Genomic DNA, 19,895 nt, shown 5'->3' on the forward strand with positions numbered 1-19,895 from the left:
CAAACAAACAAAAAAACACCCCACTTTTAATGGCCACACAAATATATCTAAACAGATTTCCATGACAGGGTACTAGGAGACAATGAAGTTGGGAGAACTGTCGCAAACCACGGTGACAATTCAATCAAGAGAGATCCTCCCTTAAAGCCAAGGCCACCAGGAAGAAACAAAAAGCAAAGCTCCAGGAGTTCCCATTGTGGCGCAGCGGAAACAATCCAACTAGTAACCATGAGTTTGTGGGTTCGATTCCTGGCCCTGTTGAGTGGGTTAAGGATCTGGTATTGCTGTGAGCTGTGGTGTAGGTCGCAGACACAGTTAGGATCCCTTTTGCTATGGCTCAGGCTGACAGATTTAGCTCCGATTGGACCCCTAGCCTGGGAACCTCCACATGCCTCTAAAAAGCGGGGGGGGAAAAAAAAAAAAAAACGTGAAGCCCCAGCTAATTGCAGATCTAGTTCACTCCATAGAGAGTGTAATAATGGGGGGCTGGGAGACAAAGAAACACAGAACACCCAGGAAGCTTTTGATAAACAGCATCATTTATCCTGTTTTCTAAATGAGATTCCAATACCAGGAAAAAAAATGCAAGAAAAATTAGATTATAAATTAAAACTAAAACGTATCTGTACAAGTCTACTCTGAGTCAGGAAAGTTTGGTCTCTGTGGAAGCCAGAACACTGGAGGTGATTCACTTGCCATCACAGCTCCCCAACTGGCTTCAGGGTATGTACATCCAGAGACAACAGGAAGAGAATCACTTGAGACCAAGGGAATTATTTACAAATATTAACTAAGACATGGAAGAACTACTTTACTGATTGCCCGTGGAGATGCTAACACCTGCCCTAACCCCAAATACTTTAAAAATCTTACGGTGGCAACTGCGATATGTAAGAAACAAAAACAAAAACAAAACCCCATCACCCAATGAGTCATTTCTCCAATTATCTGAAGGAGGGAAAGGGGGCAGGGAAGGTGCAGGCTGTTTCATCAGGATTCATTAGGGAAAGTGCAGGGAGTCACGGCTCCTCTACCTCCAGCCTAGGCCACATCTCCTGGGAGGCTGGGAGCGCCCAGAACAAGGTTCCACAGGTCTGGATGACCAAAGGCAACAATGGCATCAGCGACAAGAGTCAATGGGAGCTATGAGTGAGAGTCCACGGACCACCAATGATCGAATTATCAACCTCACCTCCCCACCTACAACAGACAACCCAGGCCATCAGCCAAGCAGCAGCAGGGACCACTTCACCTACTTGGGAACGGGAGAAAGGAGTGAATTACAGGTGAGAACTGAAATGACCACTTCCTGTTCCAGTTTGGGGTACAGCAAATGTGCCTGAATATACCACCTGCATTGAACAACATTTAAAATGTAGCACCTTCAGCACTTTATGAATAAGAAATGGCCCCCTTCTCCCAACCCCATATACTGCTATGCGCATCGTCTCCCAGGCAAATGTTTGTCTTTCAGCCAGTGGAATGGATGGCATACGCCAGATGTTGCACAAGGTATTTATTTCTCCAAGAAGGCTTAGAGCCAGGAGAATTAATCTCCCTCTGCTGGGACCTCTGCCCCAAGCTTCTGAGGAAACAGTGAATTGAGCTTGACAAGGAAGGTAGCTATGTGATCTGCTAATCAGATTCAAAACTCAAAAATGCACTGTAGAGTGTATCACTTCCTGTGCTTGTTCATGGTAAAAAGACCTAAAGGTAACTAATAGCGTTGTCTCTTCAAACTCAAAGGAGGCTTTAAAAAGACTCAAAGGAGGCTTAAAAAAAAAATAAGACAAAGTATAATCAAACAACAAAGGAGTAAGTAAAGCAAGCTCCCAATACTCCTGATAAAATAGTCTCATGCCAACTGATGACTGAAAAGTATCGAGGCAGGGGAAGAATAACACAAAGGCAGGGAGTGGCCGGCCACAAAAGTGACTCTCGGAATCCACAACAGTGTTCACTTTCCAAGGCCGAGGAGCATTTCCCAAGTTAAAAACTATCTATGAAGAAGAAAACAAAACAAAGCCAAAAACCACTCCAGAAAAGGGGTCAAGGGAAGAACACTGTAGAAAGTCAAGCCGCTGACCTCCGGCGGATCACAAAGAGCCCTCGCTGAAGCTGGCCCAAGTAAATCCTCATCTTGGTGCTGTCACTTGTCTTCCTCACCCAGATCTGCAGAGGAGAAGGAAAAGGAACGAGATGAGAGAGGCCATTGCTGAGGGGAGAACTTTCCAGAGCACTGAGATACTGGCATGAATGAGGTGGGGGCAGACAACTGGCAACCTCTTCCTGTCAACTCGTGAGGCCTCCAGAGACCTCCTTGACCTCCGGCATCCTAAAGGCAGCCTCTACTGCAGAAAGCAGCCATTAGCCCTTGGCCTCCTTTCTCCCAGCCATCACCCTGAGACCTTTGGGCAAGAAAATGGAAAGCACAGTAATCTAGAGTTCCATTTTTTCCTTCACCTTGAGGAACCTTTTTGATTTGGTTCGATTACGGCATGACCAACATTCAAGACACATATATTCTGGAGATCCCGTCATGGCGCAGTGGTTAACGAATCTGACTAGGAACCATGAGGTTGCGGGTTCGATCCCTGCCCTTGCTCTGTGGGTTAACGATCTGGCGTTGCCGTGAGCTGTGGTGTAGGTCGCAGACGCGGCTCGGATCCCACATTGCTATGGCTCTGGCATAGGCTGGCGGCTACAGCTCCGATTGGACCCCTAGCCTGGGAAACTCCATATGCCATGGGAGTGGCCCAAGAAATGGCAAAAAGACAAAAGAAAAAAAAAAGACACATATATTCATGAACATAAACTTTCAATTAAATTTGGAAATATTTTCCATGCCCCAAGGAACTTCCCTATTCTAGCCTTTCAATATTCTGGTTTCCTGGGAGTTGAGGCTAATGGTCATAAGGAAAAAAAAAAAGATTAACAACAAGAAAATGCCCCTGAGTGAAGTAAGGCCCAATAAGGATCCTGAGAAGGCCAAATCAGCCTACAAGAGTCCTTCCCTCCTGACCACAACATGCTCCCACGGATGGGATTTGCTGCCTGGCATCTTATAGAGCAGGAGTATTCCTCTATAGAGGTGAGGACGAAATCCTCCAGCAAGGGACCTGCCAGAGCCAAGAGCACTCAGGACTTGGCATTCCTGCCACCAGGGATGAGAAGCAGAGCAGTGGCCTCAGTCACTTGACCCACCTTGTGGGAGGGATGACTGGGCACCAGACCAGGCTGAGCTTATCTTCAGAACAACCCCATGAAGTGCTGTCACCCCCATTTCATAGAAGAGCAAGGCTGAGTCAACTTGTCTGATGGGACTCCTGGCCCCTTGCTTTTCCTGACTAAACCACGGCAGGCGGCTCTCCTCTCTCTCAGCATGTAATTAACGTGAAATTAGATGGAGACAGAAACCTATGTCTTTTAAAGATCTGCATCTCAGCCACATATTCAAGTACAAGTCAACAGATATATCTCCCCCTCCCCCCACTCAGTTTTTAAATAAAAAGCTTATTCAGGAAAAAAAAAGCTATTTTCAGTTTCATCTCAGTTTCCTTACTGTGATTATTTAACAACAGATAGACTTTAAAGTCAAATACACTGGTTTAAAAATAAGGATCGTTGGAGTTCCCGTCATGGCGCAGTGGTTAACGAATCTGACTAGGAACCATGAGGTTGCAGGTTCGATTCCTGGCCTTGCTCAGTGGGTTAAGGATCTGGCATTGCCATGAGCTGTGGTGTAGGTCGCAGACGCGGCACGGATCCCACATTGCTATGGCTCTGGCATAGGCCAGTGGCTACTGCTCTGATTAGACCCCTAGCCTGGGAATCTCCATATGCCACGGGAGTGGCCCTAGAAAAGGCAAAAAGACAAAAAAATAAATAAATAAAATAAAAATAAGGATCGCACATGAAGCTGAGCCTCTAAAGGACCTTGCAAAACAACTTTAAACTGAAAACTGACCCCAAGGAGGGCTGAATAGGCAGTCACCAGCAGCATACCCAGACCCACACACTAAATAAGCCCAGAGTCAAGTCATGCAGAGGCCAAGTAGCTTCGATGTCACTTAAGATTTGACCTGGAAAATGAGCTGGAATACTCCCAAGAGGAGAAAACTGTCTCCCTGTTACCAGAGTGGCATGCATGCCACACATTGAGGCTTCTCCTCTCCAGAAGACATGTCTCAGTATCACTGTTCTCCTTGTCAGAACTCAGTGATACTCTATTATGTCAAAGGATGACAATCTTCAACAGAAAGAAAAAAATCTAACTTGCATTTGTATTTTCTTTAAAATCCTGAGGTGTCACAGAGAACAACACAGGGGTTCTGAAGTTAGGTTCAGGTACTAAGGAACTCCATGTACTTTGTACAGTGACCAGCACAGCCAGGCACAAGCACTCTGCTGTGAAATCACAAAGCCTACTTTGCAAAGCATCCACAAAGTCTCTGAGATCCCCAGCTCTGCTTTGACTTGGCTTGGGGTGATGCACAGATCCCAAACTCAGAGAAAAATGACATTCATTTATCTGGAAGCCGCTCCCTAACTTCTAAGTAAACAATCATTTTGCAAATTAGTCACATTTGAGGGCATTTTCAATTCAGGAAGCTGGGAGAATAGAACAGGCTTAAGTTATTTCATAATCCAGCTTCATTAGATTTACTGTGCACTGGCACGAATAAGCTACAGAGACTAGACACATAAAAATCAATTTCTTTGCAGACATTTGTGGACTGATAAAAGATCAAGCCAAACCATATTAAAGTTTTAAACTATTTTTTAAACTAACACTAACAATACCTGTTACACACAGCTAACATCCTCCTAATGAAGGGCCAGCGGAGAACTCTCAGGTGAGTCATATCATCCCTGAGCCTAACCTTCAGATCCATCATACAGAAGTGCCTGGAGGAGTCCAGTCCCTCAGGGCACGAGACTGGTAGCTCGTTGTTCAGAAGTACAATAGGACAGTCTGTTAGAGAGATAGCAGGTGGAGAGCAGCGTGGGTCTGATCAGGTCAGCACCTATTTACTGGGCACTTACTGTGTGCCAAACCCTGTGCCAGGTGTCTCATTAAATCCTCATAGCAGGAAACCAATTTATTAGTATACATGAAAGCTTGAGAGAAATAACAAAGACGGAGTTTGCTCCACAGGCAAGTCCCAGTCTCAGTAGACAGTTACCTTAAAAAGTAGCAGGATGTCAATGTGCAGATATCGCACTGACTTGCTTTGTGTTCTCTCCTGCAGTCTATCCAGTCCATCTCAGTGATGCCCAACTCAATTACTCTAAGGGATGTTCACAAAACCACAAGGAAAACAAACCTGCATATACTGTGGTGATGCACAGTAAGGGCTTTTTCAAGGGTGGCTGTGCCTGTGTGCAATGTTTACTTCCAAGTACTGACTTTAGAATCCAACCCACATTTAACACTATGATTCCACTGTATTTTCTTGGTGGCACCTGGTGGCAGAACTGTCCCATTTTGCTTTCCTAAATGGTGAGGGAGTTCAATCCTTACCTCATTGGCTCCAACAGAACTGATCACACAGCTCAGTTTCTGGTTGTCCTTTGACTCTAGATAGATGGCTTGACTCTTGTGGTACCTGCCAGAAACAAGATACAGTTTTATTTTTTATTGAGTTATAACTGACATGTAAAAAGCAGTACGTATTAACATACACAACTCAATGAGTTTGGGGATAGGTACATGCCTGTGAAACCATCACCATCATCAGGGCCAGAATATATCCATCTCCTCCCAAAGTTTTCTCCCACCTTCTTTATTATGTGACTTTTTTTTTCTTTTGCAGTAAGAATATTTTACATAAAGCCTACCCTCTGAATAAATTTTAAGTGTATAATATTGCTAAAGGCACAAATTTAAGAAAGGAACAAAGAAGAAAAGCAAGGAAGAAGGAAAAAAAAACCACCACAATGAAAAAAATATAATTAAAGGAGCCTTAATTTATCCAGGAGAGGGAATTCCCATTCATCCAAGAGGGGTAACAAATTCTTGACTAGTATCCATAAGGAAGTGAGTTCGATCCTTGGCATTGCCGTGAACTTCAGTGTAGGTTGCAGACTCTGCTCAAATCTGGTGTTGCTGCCGTGGCGTAGGCCAGCAGCTATAGCTCCGACTCAACCCCTAGCCTGGGAATTTCCATATGCCATGGGTGTGACCCTAAAAAGACACACACAAAAAAAATTATCCAGGAATAACAGTATGGATTTCAGTTTTAATTTGTGGCTCCCATCACTGCATTAGATTTGATAACCTAATCTTCTTCTAAAACCTCCATTCTTGGTCCTACTCACTGTAGAGGGGAAAAAGGGCCAAGGAAAGGGCTGAAAAACTCTGTATTTACTTTTTTTTTTTCCCTTTTTAGGGCCACATCCACAGCACATGGAGGTTCCCAGGCTAGGGGTCCAATAAGAGCTGTAGCCGGTGGCCTACGCCACAGCGACACCAACGCCAGATCCAAGCTGCATCTGTGACCTACACCATAGCTCACAGCAACACCAGATCCTTAACCCACCAAGCCAGGCCAGGGATCGAACTTGCGTCCTCATGGATACCAGTCAGATTCATTTCTGCTAAGTAAGCCACGATGGGAACTCCTGTATTTATTTTTGGACTATATGATCCAGTTCAAAAAAGTCAATTATAAATTTTCAAATAAAATGTCTGTTCCCCCTTTCTGCCTTCACTCCAAAACACTGAAGAAGGTTGGGTGGACAAAATGAATAGACGGGCTTGACCAACTGTTCTGGTACTTATTTGCCTTGTCCACATAAGCCATCAACAAGAAGGCAGGCCAAATTCAACTCTTACTTTGATTGTTCACTCAACAAATACTCATCAGCCACTTGCTGTGTCCAACTGACCACGCAGGGGGCTGGAGATAGACAGTGAACAAGCCACAAGGTCCCTGCTGTCAGGAGTTTCAAATACAGCGGCAGTGACAAATATTAAATAATCACACCTGGCAAGGTACTAACTAAGTGACATTCTGAGTGTCCAGATTTGCATTAAAGGACATCTAATTTGGCCTAGTTAGTCGGCAGAGCTGCTCTGAATGGAGTAGACAAGGCAGACTGTCCCCTTTCAGCCCCTGCCTCTAGTCTCACAGCCACTAATACAGGACCAGCTTCATCTTCTTTCAAGAGTTCAAGGACAAGGCCAAGGATGAAAGTAAGGAAGCCAGGGCCAAAGCCCAAATAAGTCAGTAACAACTACCACAGGAGGAAGGAGCAAGCTGCTGGGTGACAAGAGTTGGAAACATCAGCTGAGCTACTGCTGGCAGCCCTGGCCTGGGCCAGCCCCAATTCAGTCAAGAACATAACCTTTGGATCATTCTGACTGCCCAGAGTTGGCCTAACAGACCCACTAACTCGTGTAACTCTGACCAAAATACATCTCTCAGCAAAGCACTGCTAGGAAGAAGACAGATTGCTTTGTTGGTATAATGAAATAATCCACTGCTGGATACCACAGTAAAGGATGTACTTCATTCCCACAATGAGCTCTTTCCAGTCCAGGTTCTGAGCACTCTTTAACCTCCTACTTAGGAGCTGGAAACTCAGGTTTCTTTTTTTTTTTTTTTGATATTTCTTGGGCCGCTCCTGCGGCATATGGAGGTTCCCAGGCTAGGGGCTCAATCGGAGCTGCAGCCACCAGCCTACGCCAGAGCCACAGCAACGCGGGATCCGAGCCGCGTCTGCAACCTACACCACAGCTCATGGCAACGCCGGATCGTTAACCCACTGAGCAAGGGCAGGGACCGAACCCGCAACCTCATGGTTCCTAGTCGGATTCATTAACCACTGCACCACGACGGGAACTCCATGGAAACTCAGGTTTCTGAGTCAATTTACTTCCTGAGAACACCGTTAAAAGAAATCAAATCATAAATTCAATTAAAACAGTGAGACGGGTTTAGACTTAGCTTTAAAGTTACTTTTGGTCAGGGATTAGTTGGTAAATTGGGTCAGGGGACCTTCATTATGCTAAATAAGTAACAGTACAAGGTCTGAACTGTACAGTATGAGGGAAGGCTGAATTAGTTCATAGCAAACTCAAACCTGAGTTTCTCTCCACATCTAAAACAACCATCCTATGCAAATGGCAATGTCTTGAATAAAGGTTAGAATAAAAACACAGAAGAAGAAAATATTCAGTTTTATAGGTATGGTATAGAAGTATATTACTAGTGTGGAAATGAGCTCAATATACTGCTAAGTCAAGAAAAAAACTATGTCCATTATGTCCCTGTGCATGTAAGACAATATAATGCATGTTACATGGGTATCATATGCATACACAAAAAAAACTTGATAAATTTATATGCTAAAACTGTAGAAAAATATAAAATGTGGGGAGTTCCCTAGTGGCTCAGTGGGTTAAGGATCCGGTGTTGACACTGCTGTGGCCTGGGTCACTGCTTTTTATATAAAATATATATATATATATATATATTTTTTTTTTTTGGCCATGCCCACAGCATGTGGAAGTTCCAGGGCCAGGGATCACACCTGCGCCACATACATATGTGGTGTATATACATATATATACACACACATACATATATATGTGTGTGTATACATACATATATAATGTAAACTAAGAATGTTATTCCTTTTATTACATATCGTTCTAGAATAAACAAGTATTACTTATATTAAAAAGTAAACAATGTTTTCTTATCAGCCATGGTACTGGAAAATAACCTAAGTAACAAAGAAAGGTCACGAAGAAAACTTAATGTCAAAAATTAATGTCTTATGAACACAATGTGAGAAAAAAAAATGTATACATGTATGTGTAACTGGGTCACCATGCTGTACAGTAGAAAAAAAAATTGTATTTGGGAAATAACTATTAAAAAAAATTTTTTTTTTAAATTAATTTCTCAGGAGTTCCTGTCGTGTCTCAGTGGTTAATGAACCAGACTAGTATCCATGAAGACTCGGGTTCGATCCCTGGCCTCACTCAGTGGGTTAAGGATCCGGTGATGCCATGAGTTGTGGTGTAGGTCACAGACGCAGGCTCAGATCCTGCATTGCTGTGGCTATGGCACAGGCAGGTGGCTACAGCTCCTATTTGACCCCTAGCCTGGGAACCTCGATGTGCTGTGGGTGCGGCCCTAAAAAGACAAAAAAAAAAAAATTAATGTCTCAATGTCTGTTAAAGTCAACTCTGGGAGATGATTAGATTAAAAAAACTCTCCAGAGACTGCAACTTCCTCCAGATGTGCCCAGTACTCAAACCCCAAGACACCTGGCTGGCTTTCAAGTAAACAGCAGGAGGAAACAGTGCAACCCACTCTATTACCCCTGGAAAGTGGTCTGGGACTTAAATATCTGGCCACCTCCCAAAGCTGCCTACTGTGGGATCACCAAATGATGGTGGTTTGAATGTCCACCATTGCTCACCACATGCTCCACAGGAGAGCTAGCCATCATGTTTCCCAAACCAGAGGCTCTGGGACCTCCAGGGGATTCTCACACACCACAACATTGTCTTTGGGAACCATCATCTCCGGATATCAAATCTATTTAACAATACAAATTCTCTGGAAAAACAACAACAAAAAAACAAGCCCTCAAAAATTAAAGTGCATCCCAAGGAAAAAAAATTAAAGCGCTTGTTGGGGGGGGCTTTAAAGATGAAACCAAAAAGTATAGGACAACCCTACCACACAAATTTACTTGGCAATTTCTCCTATTAATAAAAGGGGGGGGGATTCAAAATATGTTTAGATATTAAACATGTTAAAAAAAAAAGCAGTTCTAATAGCACTAAATTAGTAAAAATGTATATCATCACCTTTTGCTAATTAACCCGTTTTAAAAGCTACAAGTCATCTCTGTTGGAAAAAATACTTTAAACAGCCTCAGAGAACAAGCCCCAAATGTCAAATTGACTTTATTACTAATGGAAATTCTGACCTGGGAATCCCTAAAATTAAGTTCTTAAAGCTTTACCTCTACTATTAAAGCCAGTGAACTAGAACCACCACTATTATGGAAAAAAGCAATTTCTTTGGAAGGTGGGTCAAAAAGTAGAGCAGGAAAGGGGTTGAATTAATTTAATTTTGTATCCTACTGGGAATCCTGATATTAATGTTTCATTCCCCCCCCCCAAAAAAATGAATACTGTGTTCCAACTACAAGACCTCCAAAAGTCCCATTCTAGATGGAAACCACTGTTAGGGGCTAATGGTCTCCTGTGTCAGGCAAAGGCTGGAGTGTTAAATCCCCAGACCAAGTGAGTAACCTCACTGGATTCATTCTAGCAGCCCTAGGTTAAAGCGAGGAGAGAAAAGGCAGTCCACTGGCACTATCAGTGAGTTATTTTAAAATCTCAGGCACTTTCACAGTATTTTCTAAGGAGGGTCATCAGTCCAAATTAAAATGTGAGGAACACTTAAGGCAGCACATAAAACGTCTTAAAAGCAGTATAAAATCAAGACGAGGGAAGATGCTTATCTTTCAAAATGAAATGCAGCTTGATAAGCATTCAGGCCAAGGTGGGAAGCCTGAAACACACTCATTTTGCTGAAGTCGTTTAAAACTCAATGAAACATGTTTTGCCAGAAATAATGTTGCACCAAAATACTCCACATCACTGGGAAGAGCAGAAAGCAATTCGGCTGACCCCTCGGCCACAGACCATGCCTGCCTGAAAAAGGAGGAACGAAAGCCTCCAAGCTGATAAGGACACAGAGGTCAAACATCAAGAGCCTGGTGGGAAGTGGGCGGTCAGATCTGTAACAATGGGAGGCACCAGCCTGGACTCCCATAAACACCTTCCAAACCCAGGGGGAAGGGAGGGACCTGCCTTTCAACTGATGAATCATGAACTATGACAGCTGAGGCCAAAGAAGAGAAACACACAGAACATAGAAAAAAACAGTAGTCTCAACATTTAACAACAGAATAAGCATCTTTAAAGTCACTGAAAGTAAAATGTTCCCAGATACCTTATTTTAAAGATTTCTGCATTCACTGGGAGACAGTGAAATTCCTTTAAAATACTTGGGTGGTCTAATAGAGCCCACCTGACTCCTGCCTAAATTCTGAAACATCAGTAAGTGTGGATTCTTTCTTTAGGGAAACAAGAATTTTATTTTACTGCATTTTCACCCTCCAGACACATCTCATAAAGTCTAAGGATTAAGCCTTAGCAGGAGGAAGATCAGAAGCAACGCAATGACAAAACACACATCATCTGAAATATCACATGGCTTTGAGACTCATAGATCCGTAAAAAAGTTAGTGATAAATCTCATCATTTTTGAAGATGGTTCTTATGTGTGGGCTTGATCTTTAAAGGTTATTTGGTTTTCATTATTAGAAACATTTTTCATCCTATTTCGCTCCTCGGTGTGTTGGGCTGTCAGGGCCTGCCCTCTAGTGGTGCAGTGCTCTGATAAGCAACTTTGGGATACAACGCAACTGGCCTTTTTGAAGAATGCCAAACAATCTCCAAATGACAAGGGCAGAGGTCACTAAGTTCAGGCTTAGGGAGTGACAGCCTTCACCACCTACTGAGTTATTAACTACCCTTAACCTCACAGGTGGAACTGACTGGTTTCAGGCATGACTAGTCTCTGAGCATTTTTGCCAACTTCACAAGTACAACACTATAAGATTAGCAACTAACATGATGCTAGGGTTTTTCTCTAAGAAAGCTCAAAACATTCAAAATAGGAGTTCCCGTCATGGCGCAGTGGAAACAAATCCGACTAGAAGCCATGAAGTTGCAGGTTCGATCCCTGGCCTCACTCAGTGGGTTAAGGATCTAGAGTTGCCGTGAGCTGTGGTGTAGGTCGCAGACATGGCTTGGATCTGGTGTTGCTGTGGCTGTGGTGTAGGCCGGCGGCTACAGCTCTGATTAGACCCCTAGCCTGGGAACCTCCATATGCCGTGGGTGCGGCCTTAAAAGGACAAAAGACACACACACAAAAAAATTCAATAAGCATTACTCTAATTATGGAATTTGGAGTTAAATGAATATATTTAAACTCAAAAGATTATAAAACCATCATAAATGACAATTACAGCAACCATATGATAACCCAGAAAAATATTCCCCACATCGCCAAGTAGAAAGGCAGAACACAAAGACATGTCCTCCATGACTATACCTGAGCAAGGGTGTACCTGCCGGTGGACAATGAACAAAGGGATAAATCAGAATTTAAAGAGGTGTAAAAGGTGGCAGGGTCAGGTGACCTGACCCCTAGCAGAATCCTAGTTAGAGAAAATGTTTGTGGAAAGAGTAAATACATGAATATTTAAGGTTGTTTTGTCATTTCCTTCCCAATGAAAGGGAAAGGTGGTGGTCTGAAGGTTTCAAGCTGTCTTCAGCCTAAATCAGTTATGTTTTAGGATACAATTCCCCCTGCTATGTTTCCTGGAATACTCGTGCAGTAGGATGATGTATGTGAAAGGGTACCTGCATCAAATAAACAACACTGAATAACATCTTAGAAACTCACAGTGTACATTAGCAGCTCAGAGGACCCAAAGAGGGCTACAACACGAAACCTACTCATCCTAATGCATGTAGCCAGCCCCCAAACTCACCTGCCCATAAAATCCTTTCTTTCTCAGAACACTTATTAATATTAGCACACATCAGCACAGGTGAAGGGGAGGTAGAGGGGAACATAAACCCTGACCCCAGTCTATAAGGGCACCACAAAGATATAAGCCTGTAAATTCTAGTATGATGACAGCAGCCTGTAGAAAGGGGGTGACTATCAGAACACATTTTGGGGAAACACTGCCTTCAAACACCTAACAGTATCTCTGCAGTGGAAGGGATACAGATTCGATCCCCAGCCCAGCACAGAGGGTTAAGGATCCAGCATTGCTGTAGCTGTGGCATAGGTCACAGTTCAGGCTCAGAATCAATCCCTGGCCTGGGGAATTCCATATGCTGCTAGGTGACCAAAACACCCCAAAAAATACCACACCAGGAATTCACATTGCGGCTCAGCAGATTACAAATCCAACCAATATCCATGAGGATGTGGGTCTGACCCCTGGCCTTCCTCAGTGGGTTAAGGATCCAGTGTTGCCATGAGCTGTGCTGTAGGTCTCAGATGAGGCTTGGATCCCAAGTTGCTGTGGCTGTGGTGTAGGCTGGCAGTTGCAGCTCCAATTTGACCCCTATCCTGGGAACTTCCATATGCTGTGGGTACAGCCCTGAAAAGCAAAATAAAAAATGAAAAACCCACGCCGCAGGAGCGGCCCAAGAAATAGCAACAAAACAACAACAACAACAAAAAAAGACAAAAAAAAAAAGCAAAAAACCCCACACCATCTAACAGGTAGTATTAACCCAAGACTCTTGATGTGCTTTTTTTTTGGACACGTCCCTAGCATGCAGAACTTCCCAGGCCAGGGGTCCAACTCGAGCCACAGCAATGACCAGAGCCACAGCAGTGACAGTGCCAGATCTGCTGGTGAACCCTGAGCCACCAGAGATCCCCCTGATACACTTCTAAGTGTTAATCCACCCTGAGTATTCTATTAGTTCAGCAGCAGTCAGGCTCCAAAATAACTATAGAGGAGCCCCAGCCCTCTTCCCAAATGGTTCTTCTGAGAGTCTAACCAGTCATCTGGGTTTATCCGTAACATACCATCTTTTATCATAGTACAATTTGCCATCTTCTATCCGGGCTTCAAATCTCTGAGCTGGAGACTCTGCAGGTGTGGCAGGTAAGTGTTCAGGAGAGGACGGGGATGCTGGAGGAACCAAAGAGATATTTCAATGACTTAGCATCTAACGAGCATGTGGTCCAACAGCTAAGGTACTTAAAACTGAAATGCCATTAAAAAGGTGGTAATAATCGTGATTATCACGGCCTTAACAGTTACAATAAGTGAGAATTCAACAGAATTCATGTACATCACATCTAACTTCATCCTCAGACCAACCTCATGAGGATGGTGAGGCAAAGGTGAACTTCACTTCACAGAGAAGCCCGAGGCCCGGGCAGGCTCAGGGATCTGCCCAAGGCTGCTCAGAGGAGGACTAAACATCACTGACCATCAGAAGCTCCAATGGCCAAGAATGAGAAAAAGCTCTTAAAATTCATAAAAATGACATCATTTCCAGAAACATTATCACAAGGCACAGCAGGTTATTGGGTACATATAGTCAAGCTAACAGTACTAACAGCTACAGTGGTTCAAATCAGCTAAACTCACACACTTACTCACAAAACCCCCTCCCCACCAGGCCTTCAGAAACTCTGGACCTCTCTGTGGACCACGGCGGCTCTCAGGAAGAAATTATTGAGAGTGAGAAGAATCTTGTTTTCCTTCCCAAGACTTGGCAAGTATAGGGGTGTGTGAGTAATCACAGTGCTTAAAACAAACAAAAAATGCCTTGTCAGTTCAGAATTCTATTTTGTAGCCTAGCAAGGACTCTGAAGCGCTGCTCTGAAGGGGAACTATCTGCTCACTGGGCCGGCTCTGTAGGCGGGGACTGGAAGCGGCCGGCTCCCTTACCAGAACCAGGCTGCGAAAGGTCACTGATCAGCATACCCAGTACTAAGCTCCACAGACTAACACTGAAAAATCCTTCAGCATTTTCAGATATGGATTTGTACTTAAAACTGACAGCTGATGTCTACACAGAAGGAAATAATAAAATGTTCCTTTTACAATAAATCTTAAGGAAAAGACAAAAATAACTTTACATGTAAGGTCTAAAAAAAAAAACAGGGGAGGGTGCATTTTAGGTTTCCTCCAGTTTTCATGATGCCTGCTCCTAGCCAAACGATGAACATTGTATTTTTGAAAGTTGTAGTAACTCCCTGCCAAGTATTCGCATGCTTTCCCAACAACATGACAGGAAGATTGCACGAATGCCAGTAACATTGTGCACTTACCTGGTCTCTTGGGTGACTTCAGCTGTAGGGAGAACAACGAAAAAATCTTAGAGAACATCATTTCAGGCGCAACTTAAGTGTCAGGTTTATCAAAGTGATTTCACAAGTAACATGTGAATTAAGCAGAAAACTGTATCAAGCCTAAGCTTTCAAATAAATAAAAAAAAATCCAACTGTACCTTATTTAACGTTCTCAGATCTTCCATGATCTGTTCATCTGTTAACAAATAGTTTAGCTGGGGTGTTGAGAGTTAAGGGAATGTGTCTGAAAAGGATGGTTTCCAAACAAAGAGACAGCAACAGGATGGTGCCAGCATTTGAGACTCTACAAAGAGAGTGTGTTTGATGATGTTTCTGCAGTTTACCTCCTGGAGCTTTTTGCTCCTCCTACTAAGTGCCCTGGAGTGGGGTACGTAACAGAATTCACAGCCCCACCTTACAAACCTCTCTGGTAAGAAGGGGAAAAGAGACTCCCTAGGCGATCACAGAAACTGTGAGCACGGGACACAGAAGGACACGTCACCCTCAACTGATGAAATGCTTTTGTTCCAAAGATCTGACAATGTCCACACACGTACAGGATTAATCTTGCCTAGCAACTCAAATTCTCAGCTGTGACAATGAAGGCACCTGAAAGCCCTTTCCTAGCAGCAGACAAAACAATGAAGCCACCATGTACAAATGGCTATTTATTATGGCCTCGAGAGGATGGAAACAATACTTCTCCCCATGTGGCCCCTGCCCATTCTCCTGTGTATGATTAAAGGGGCTTCTAGATGTCTGACTCAAGTGCCTTTTGCTTCAATTAAAGCACAGTTTGCAATCCACTGTTTTGGAGACAGAGCTAACTGAAGTATACAGAAGGCAGATATGACTGTCCTCATTTTACAGGTGGAAAAACCTAAGGTACATGAACTATCCACCTGCCCCTGAATCTCTGAGTGGGTGTTAAAACCAGCACAGCAGAGTTCCCATCTGGCTCAGTGGTTAACGAATCCGACTAGGAACCATGAGGTTGCAAGTCTGATCCCTGGCCTCGCTCAGTGGGTTAAGGATCCCGTGTTGCTGTGGCTCTGGTGTAGGCCGGCAGCTACAACTCTGATTCGACCCCTAGCCTGGGAACCTCCATATGCCACGGGTTCAGCCCTAAAAAAGACAAAAAAAAAAAAAGGCACAGGGTCCCTCTCCAAATACCTGCTCTCTAGATCCCTCCCACTGGAGGCAGTAACAGTTGGGGACCCCAACCATAAAAGAGCCACCCCCCATCTCGTGGGTAAAGAGATGTGCTTTCCAACCAAACATGACCATTTCTGCAGGACAGTGGCCATGTACCTTCTATCAACCGGAAAAGCCTAGGAGTCAAGAGTCTTAGGGGAAAAGTGATTAAGGCTTGATGCAAATGGATATCTGGAGCAGGCTTTCTCCTCTTGTCTGGGATGGGGACAGGATCATTCGGTCGCCTCCGCAACTTTCTGGTCATGATGGGTTTCACCTCCATTGAATCTGTGGCAAGAAAGGAATGGGTCAATCTATCCAACTCAGTAAGAATTTGTAGTGTAAGAATATCGGCCCCAGCAGTTCCCTCGTGGCCCAGAAGGTTAAGGGTCCAGCGTTGTCACTGCAGCAGAGAAATGGGCTATTTCTCTCCAGAAGCAACAGGCTGGCAAGTCCAGTTTAATAAGGTGAGTCTCCTGGGAGTCTGACCGGGAGGAGTCCCAAGGGGCTCAATCTGGTGCACTGATGGCAGACAGAATCCCAGAACCAACACTCTGGCCTTGGAGTGTGGACAGGCTGAGGCAGGCACCAAGCAGGAAATCAGCTTTCCTCTCAGACCCAAGCACCAAGCACAGAACACCTCTAACTGGCTTTAACTGGAAAGCCCCTCTGACCCAGAGGCCTCTTTGTGGGTTTGCTTCCCTTGGATACAATCTGCAAAACCTAACTGAACATCCCACAATTAAGTCAGAAGCAGGGAAGCGTTTGTGACAGAAACGCCAGGCAAGCAATGAGACGAGGCACACACACATATGCCTCCAAACCACAGCGCATATGTGGCCTTGACGAGTGTAAACCCCACTCTCTATTCTCCAGGCGGAGCGGGCAGAGACAGACCTAACAAAGGAGCAGGCAGCCATGGGCCTGCAGCTATAAAATGGGAGTGCAGGAGTTCCCATCGTGGCTCAGCGGAAACGAATCTGACTAGGAACCATGAGGTTGTGGGTTTGATCTCTGGCCTTGCTCAGTGGGTTAAGGATCCGGCATTGCCATGAGTTGTGATGTAGGTCGAAGACACAGCTCAGGTCTTTCGTTGCTGTGGCTGTGGCAGAGGCTGGCGGCTATGGCTTCAATTCAACTCCTAGCCTGGGAACCTCCATATGCCTCAGGTGCAGCCCTAATAAGACGAAGAAAAAAAAAAAAAAAGAAATGGGAGTGTAGTGGGTGGGTGCTGCAGGGGGATATGGGTGCTCACCAGTGTTTACAGCACAGTCCCTACAAGAGAAGATCCTGATAACATTATTTACCCACAATTAACATGCAATTACTAGCTGGCCTATGGTTCTGTATTTCTCAAGGCCAGTCATTCATTCCCACAGCCCACTGCCTACAGTGTACAACTGCAGTAACAGCTTCATTTGAACATACTTTCACCAGGAAAACAAAGCCATACTTGTTTAGTTACTGAAAGACCAAAAAAAAAAAAATTTTTTTTAAGAACGGCAGTGATTCAGAGGAGCACCCTTCTTTAAAGAAAAAGAAGATGACAGAAAAGCCCAGGCAGAGTCAACACTAGCAGAAGGGCAATCACCCCCACAGGAGGGGCAGTGCAACACTGGGGTGGACTGTAGGCCTGGAGCAAACCCTGGCACACCCCTCTCTAACGGCAACATCACAAACTGAAGCCGCATGGTGACCACAAATGGGGGTGGGAGATAAAAATCAAGGTCAAGTCAGAGTTCCCTTGTGGTACAGTAGGTTAAGGACCCGGCGTTGTCACTCCTGTGACTCTGGTTACTTCTGTGGCAAGAATTTCATCCTTGGCCCAGAAACTTCTACATGCCATGGAGGCAGCCTAAATAAATAAATAAGTAAATAAATAAATAAATCAAGCTCAGGTCTTCGGTGGCCAAACCAGGGCCGGAATGAAGGGACCAACCTCCATCAGGCCAAAGCTGCCCCAAGGCAGGGGTAGCAGTTCAAGAACGAACCGATTAAGTCCCCTCCACACCCTGGGTCCCGCAAGGGCAGCATCAGGAAAGAACATCGTGGGGACAAGCCAGCTCCACCCCAAATCCAGGGCCCCTCTTCGTTCTCCCTCCCCCGCTACTCACCTGGGGCCTCTTCTCCCCCCACTAACAAGGTTGCCTGCTCGCTGGCATCTATTCCACACTGTGTGAAACTGCTCCCGTATCACTACAACTGCAGATGCCTTTTAAAATTTTACAATCAGTGGAAACAAGCTGGACACATCTTTTCTTTCATTCGGGAGACCTGGCTCTCTAAACCACCTTTCACTGGGGAAAGCTTGGAAACTGTGTCAGTCTTGGCTTAAGCTTCTCGTCAGCCTCTTACAGCCCTTTGTTTTTCAAGAGATCTTCATGTTGAACCCGAAAAGGAGAGCTTAAGAAATAACATTCCCAGACAGAGCCAGGCCACACTGAGACTGGGCATCAACCCACAAAGGTGAAATAAGTCACTCACTGAGGGGAAGGAAATGGGCCTTTAAGCCAAGCTCACAGCAGCACCATCTGTGGAAACGCTCATTACCCTTCCAGCTCCAGCGCCTCCTCCTCCACACTCCATCATTACCTTGGCAGCGCTTTCCACACCAAGGGTACCAAACGGCTTGAGGAAGGACATCGGTACCTTTAACGCCCATGGCTAGCTTTAAGCACTTCTGTAATCTATTTTACGTGTCACAAGCGACTTCCCCACAGTTATCTGTCTTTTCTGCCCTGGCAGGCTTGGCCTCTCAAGTCACTGAGGACTCCTCCTGTTTCCGTTAAGGTTCTGGCTGTAAAACTGCCTGGCCAAACAATGTCTATCACTTGTCAATAACCAGGATGTCAAATGACAGGTGAGGTGACTGCAGCCTTCCTTGCAGATGGAAAGGGAACAGCTATAAACTGACAATATTTCCCACCGGCCTAATGAAGGCTCAGAGCATCTGGTGGCTCTAGCAGAGAGCGATGAGGCATCCATGCCAGCCAGAGCCACTGTCAGAGAAGACGGTGTACAGGTCAGAAAACGGGCAGGCCAACTGGTACTGGATAAGGTACCACTGCACTTGCCATTTAAATAAAAAGACATTTCAACAAAAACAAGACGGGCTGTTCTGAAAATGCTATTTCAGCATCCTTTCTCACCAAACCACATTTCTGAGCCCTGTCAGTGGCCTTCAAGGAATTCATTCCTTCTGCCATGACTTTTTAAATTTTTTTATAATGATTTTTATTTTTCCATTATACCTGGTTTACAGTGTTCTGTCAATTTTCTACCTCACACCAGTCAGAATGGCCATCAGTAGTAAGTCCACAAATAACAAATGCTGGAGGGGGTATGGAGAAAAGGGAACTCTCCTGCACTTTTGGTGGGAATACAGATTGGTACAACCACTATGGAAAACAGTATGGAGGTACCTTAGAAAACTACATATAGAATACCATATGACCCAGCAATCCCACTCCTGGGCATATATCCGACAAAACTTTCCTTAAAAAAGACATGTGCACCCACATGTTCATTGAAGCACTATTCACAATAGCCAAGACATGGAAACAACCCAAATGTCCATCGACAGATGACTAGATTAAGAAGATGTGGTACATATACAATGGAATACTACTCAGCCATAAAAAAGAAAAAAATAATGCTGTTTGCAGCAACATGGATGGAACTAGAGACTCTCATGCTAAGTGAGGCAAGTCAGAAAGAAAAAGACAAATACCACATGATATCACTTATATCCGGAATCTAATATGG

At 44.5% G+C, this 19,895-nt stretch overlaps 1 protein-coding gene across 4 annotated transcripts in view; it reads right to left on the reverse strand.

Moving 5' to 3' along the window:
• The window catches only part of SUDS3 (SDS3 homolog, SIN3A corepressor complex component), a 73,348-nt gene that overhangs the window by 41,493 nt on the left and 11,960 nt on the right, over positions 1-19,895 (reverse strand). For 3 of the 4 annotated variants that reach the window (XM_047759679.1, XM_047759680.1, XM_047759678.1), the window contains exons 7-12: positions 16,323-16,418; positions 15,095-15,156; positions 14,916-14,937; positions 13,659-13,764; positions 5,525-5,609; positions 2,087-2,172 (exon numbers count right to left, since the gene is read on the reverse strand). In XM_047759679.1, the coding sequence (XP_047615635.1) occupies positions 2,087-2,172; positions 5,525-5,609; positions 13,659-13,764; positions 14,916-14,937; positions 15,095-15,156; positions 16,323-16,418 (457 nt within the window). Of the gene's footprint in view, positions 1-6; positions 2,173-5,524; positions 5,610-13,658; positions 13,765-14,915; positions 14,938-15,094; positions 15,157-16,322; positions 16,419-19,895 lie in introns of those variants that run through there. The other variant, XM_047759681.1, reaches the window with a different exon arrangement.

The sequence above is a fragment of the Phacochoerus africanus genome, chromosome 15 (assembly GCF_016906955.1).
Source record: "Phacochoerus africanus isolate WHEZ1 chromosome 15, ROS_Pafr_v1, whole genome shotgun sequence".
Taxonomy (NCBI): domain Eukaryota; kingdom Metazoa; phylum Chordata; class Mammalia; order Artiodactyla; family Suidae; genus Phacochoerus; species Phacochoerus africanus.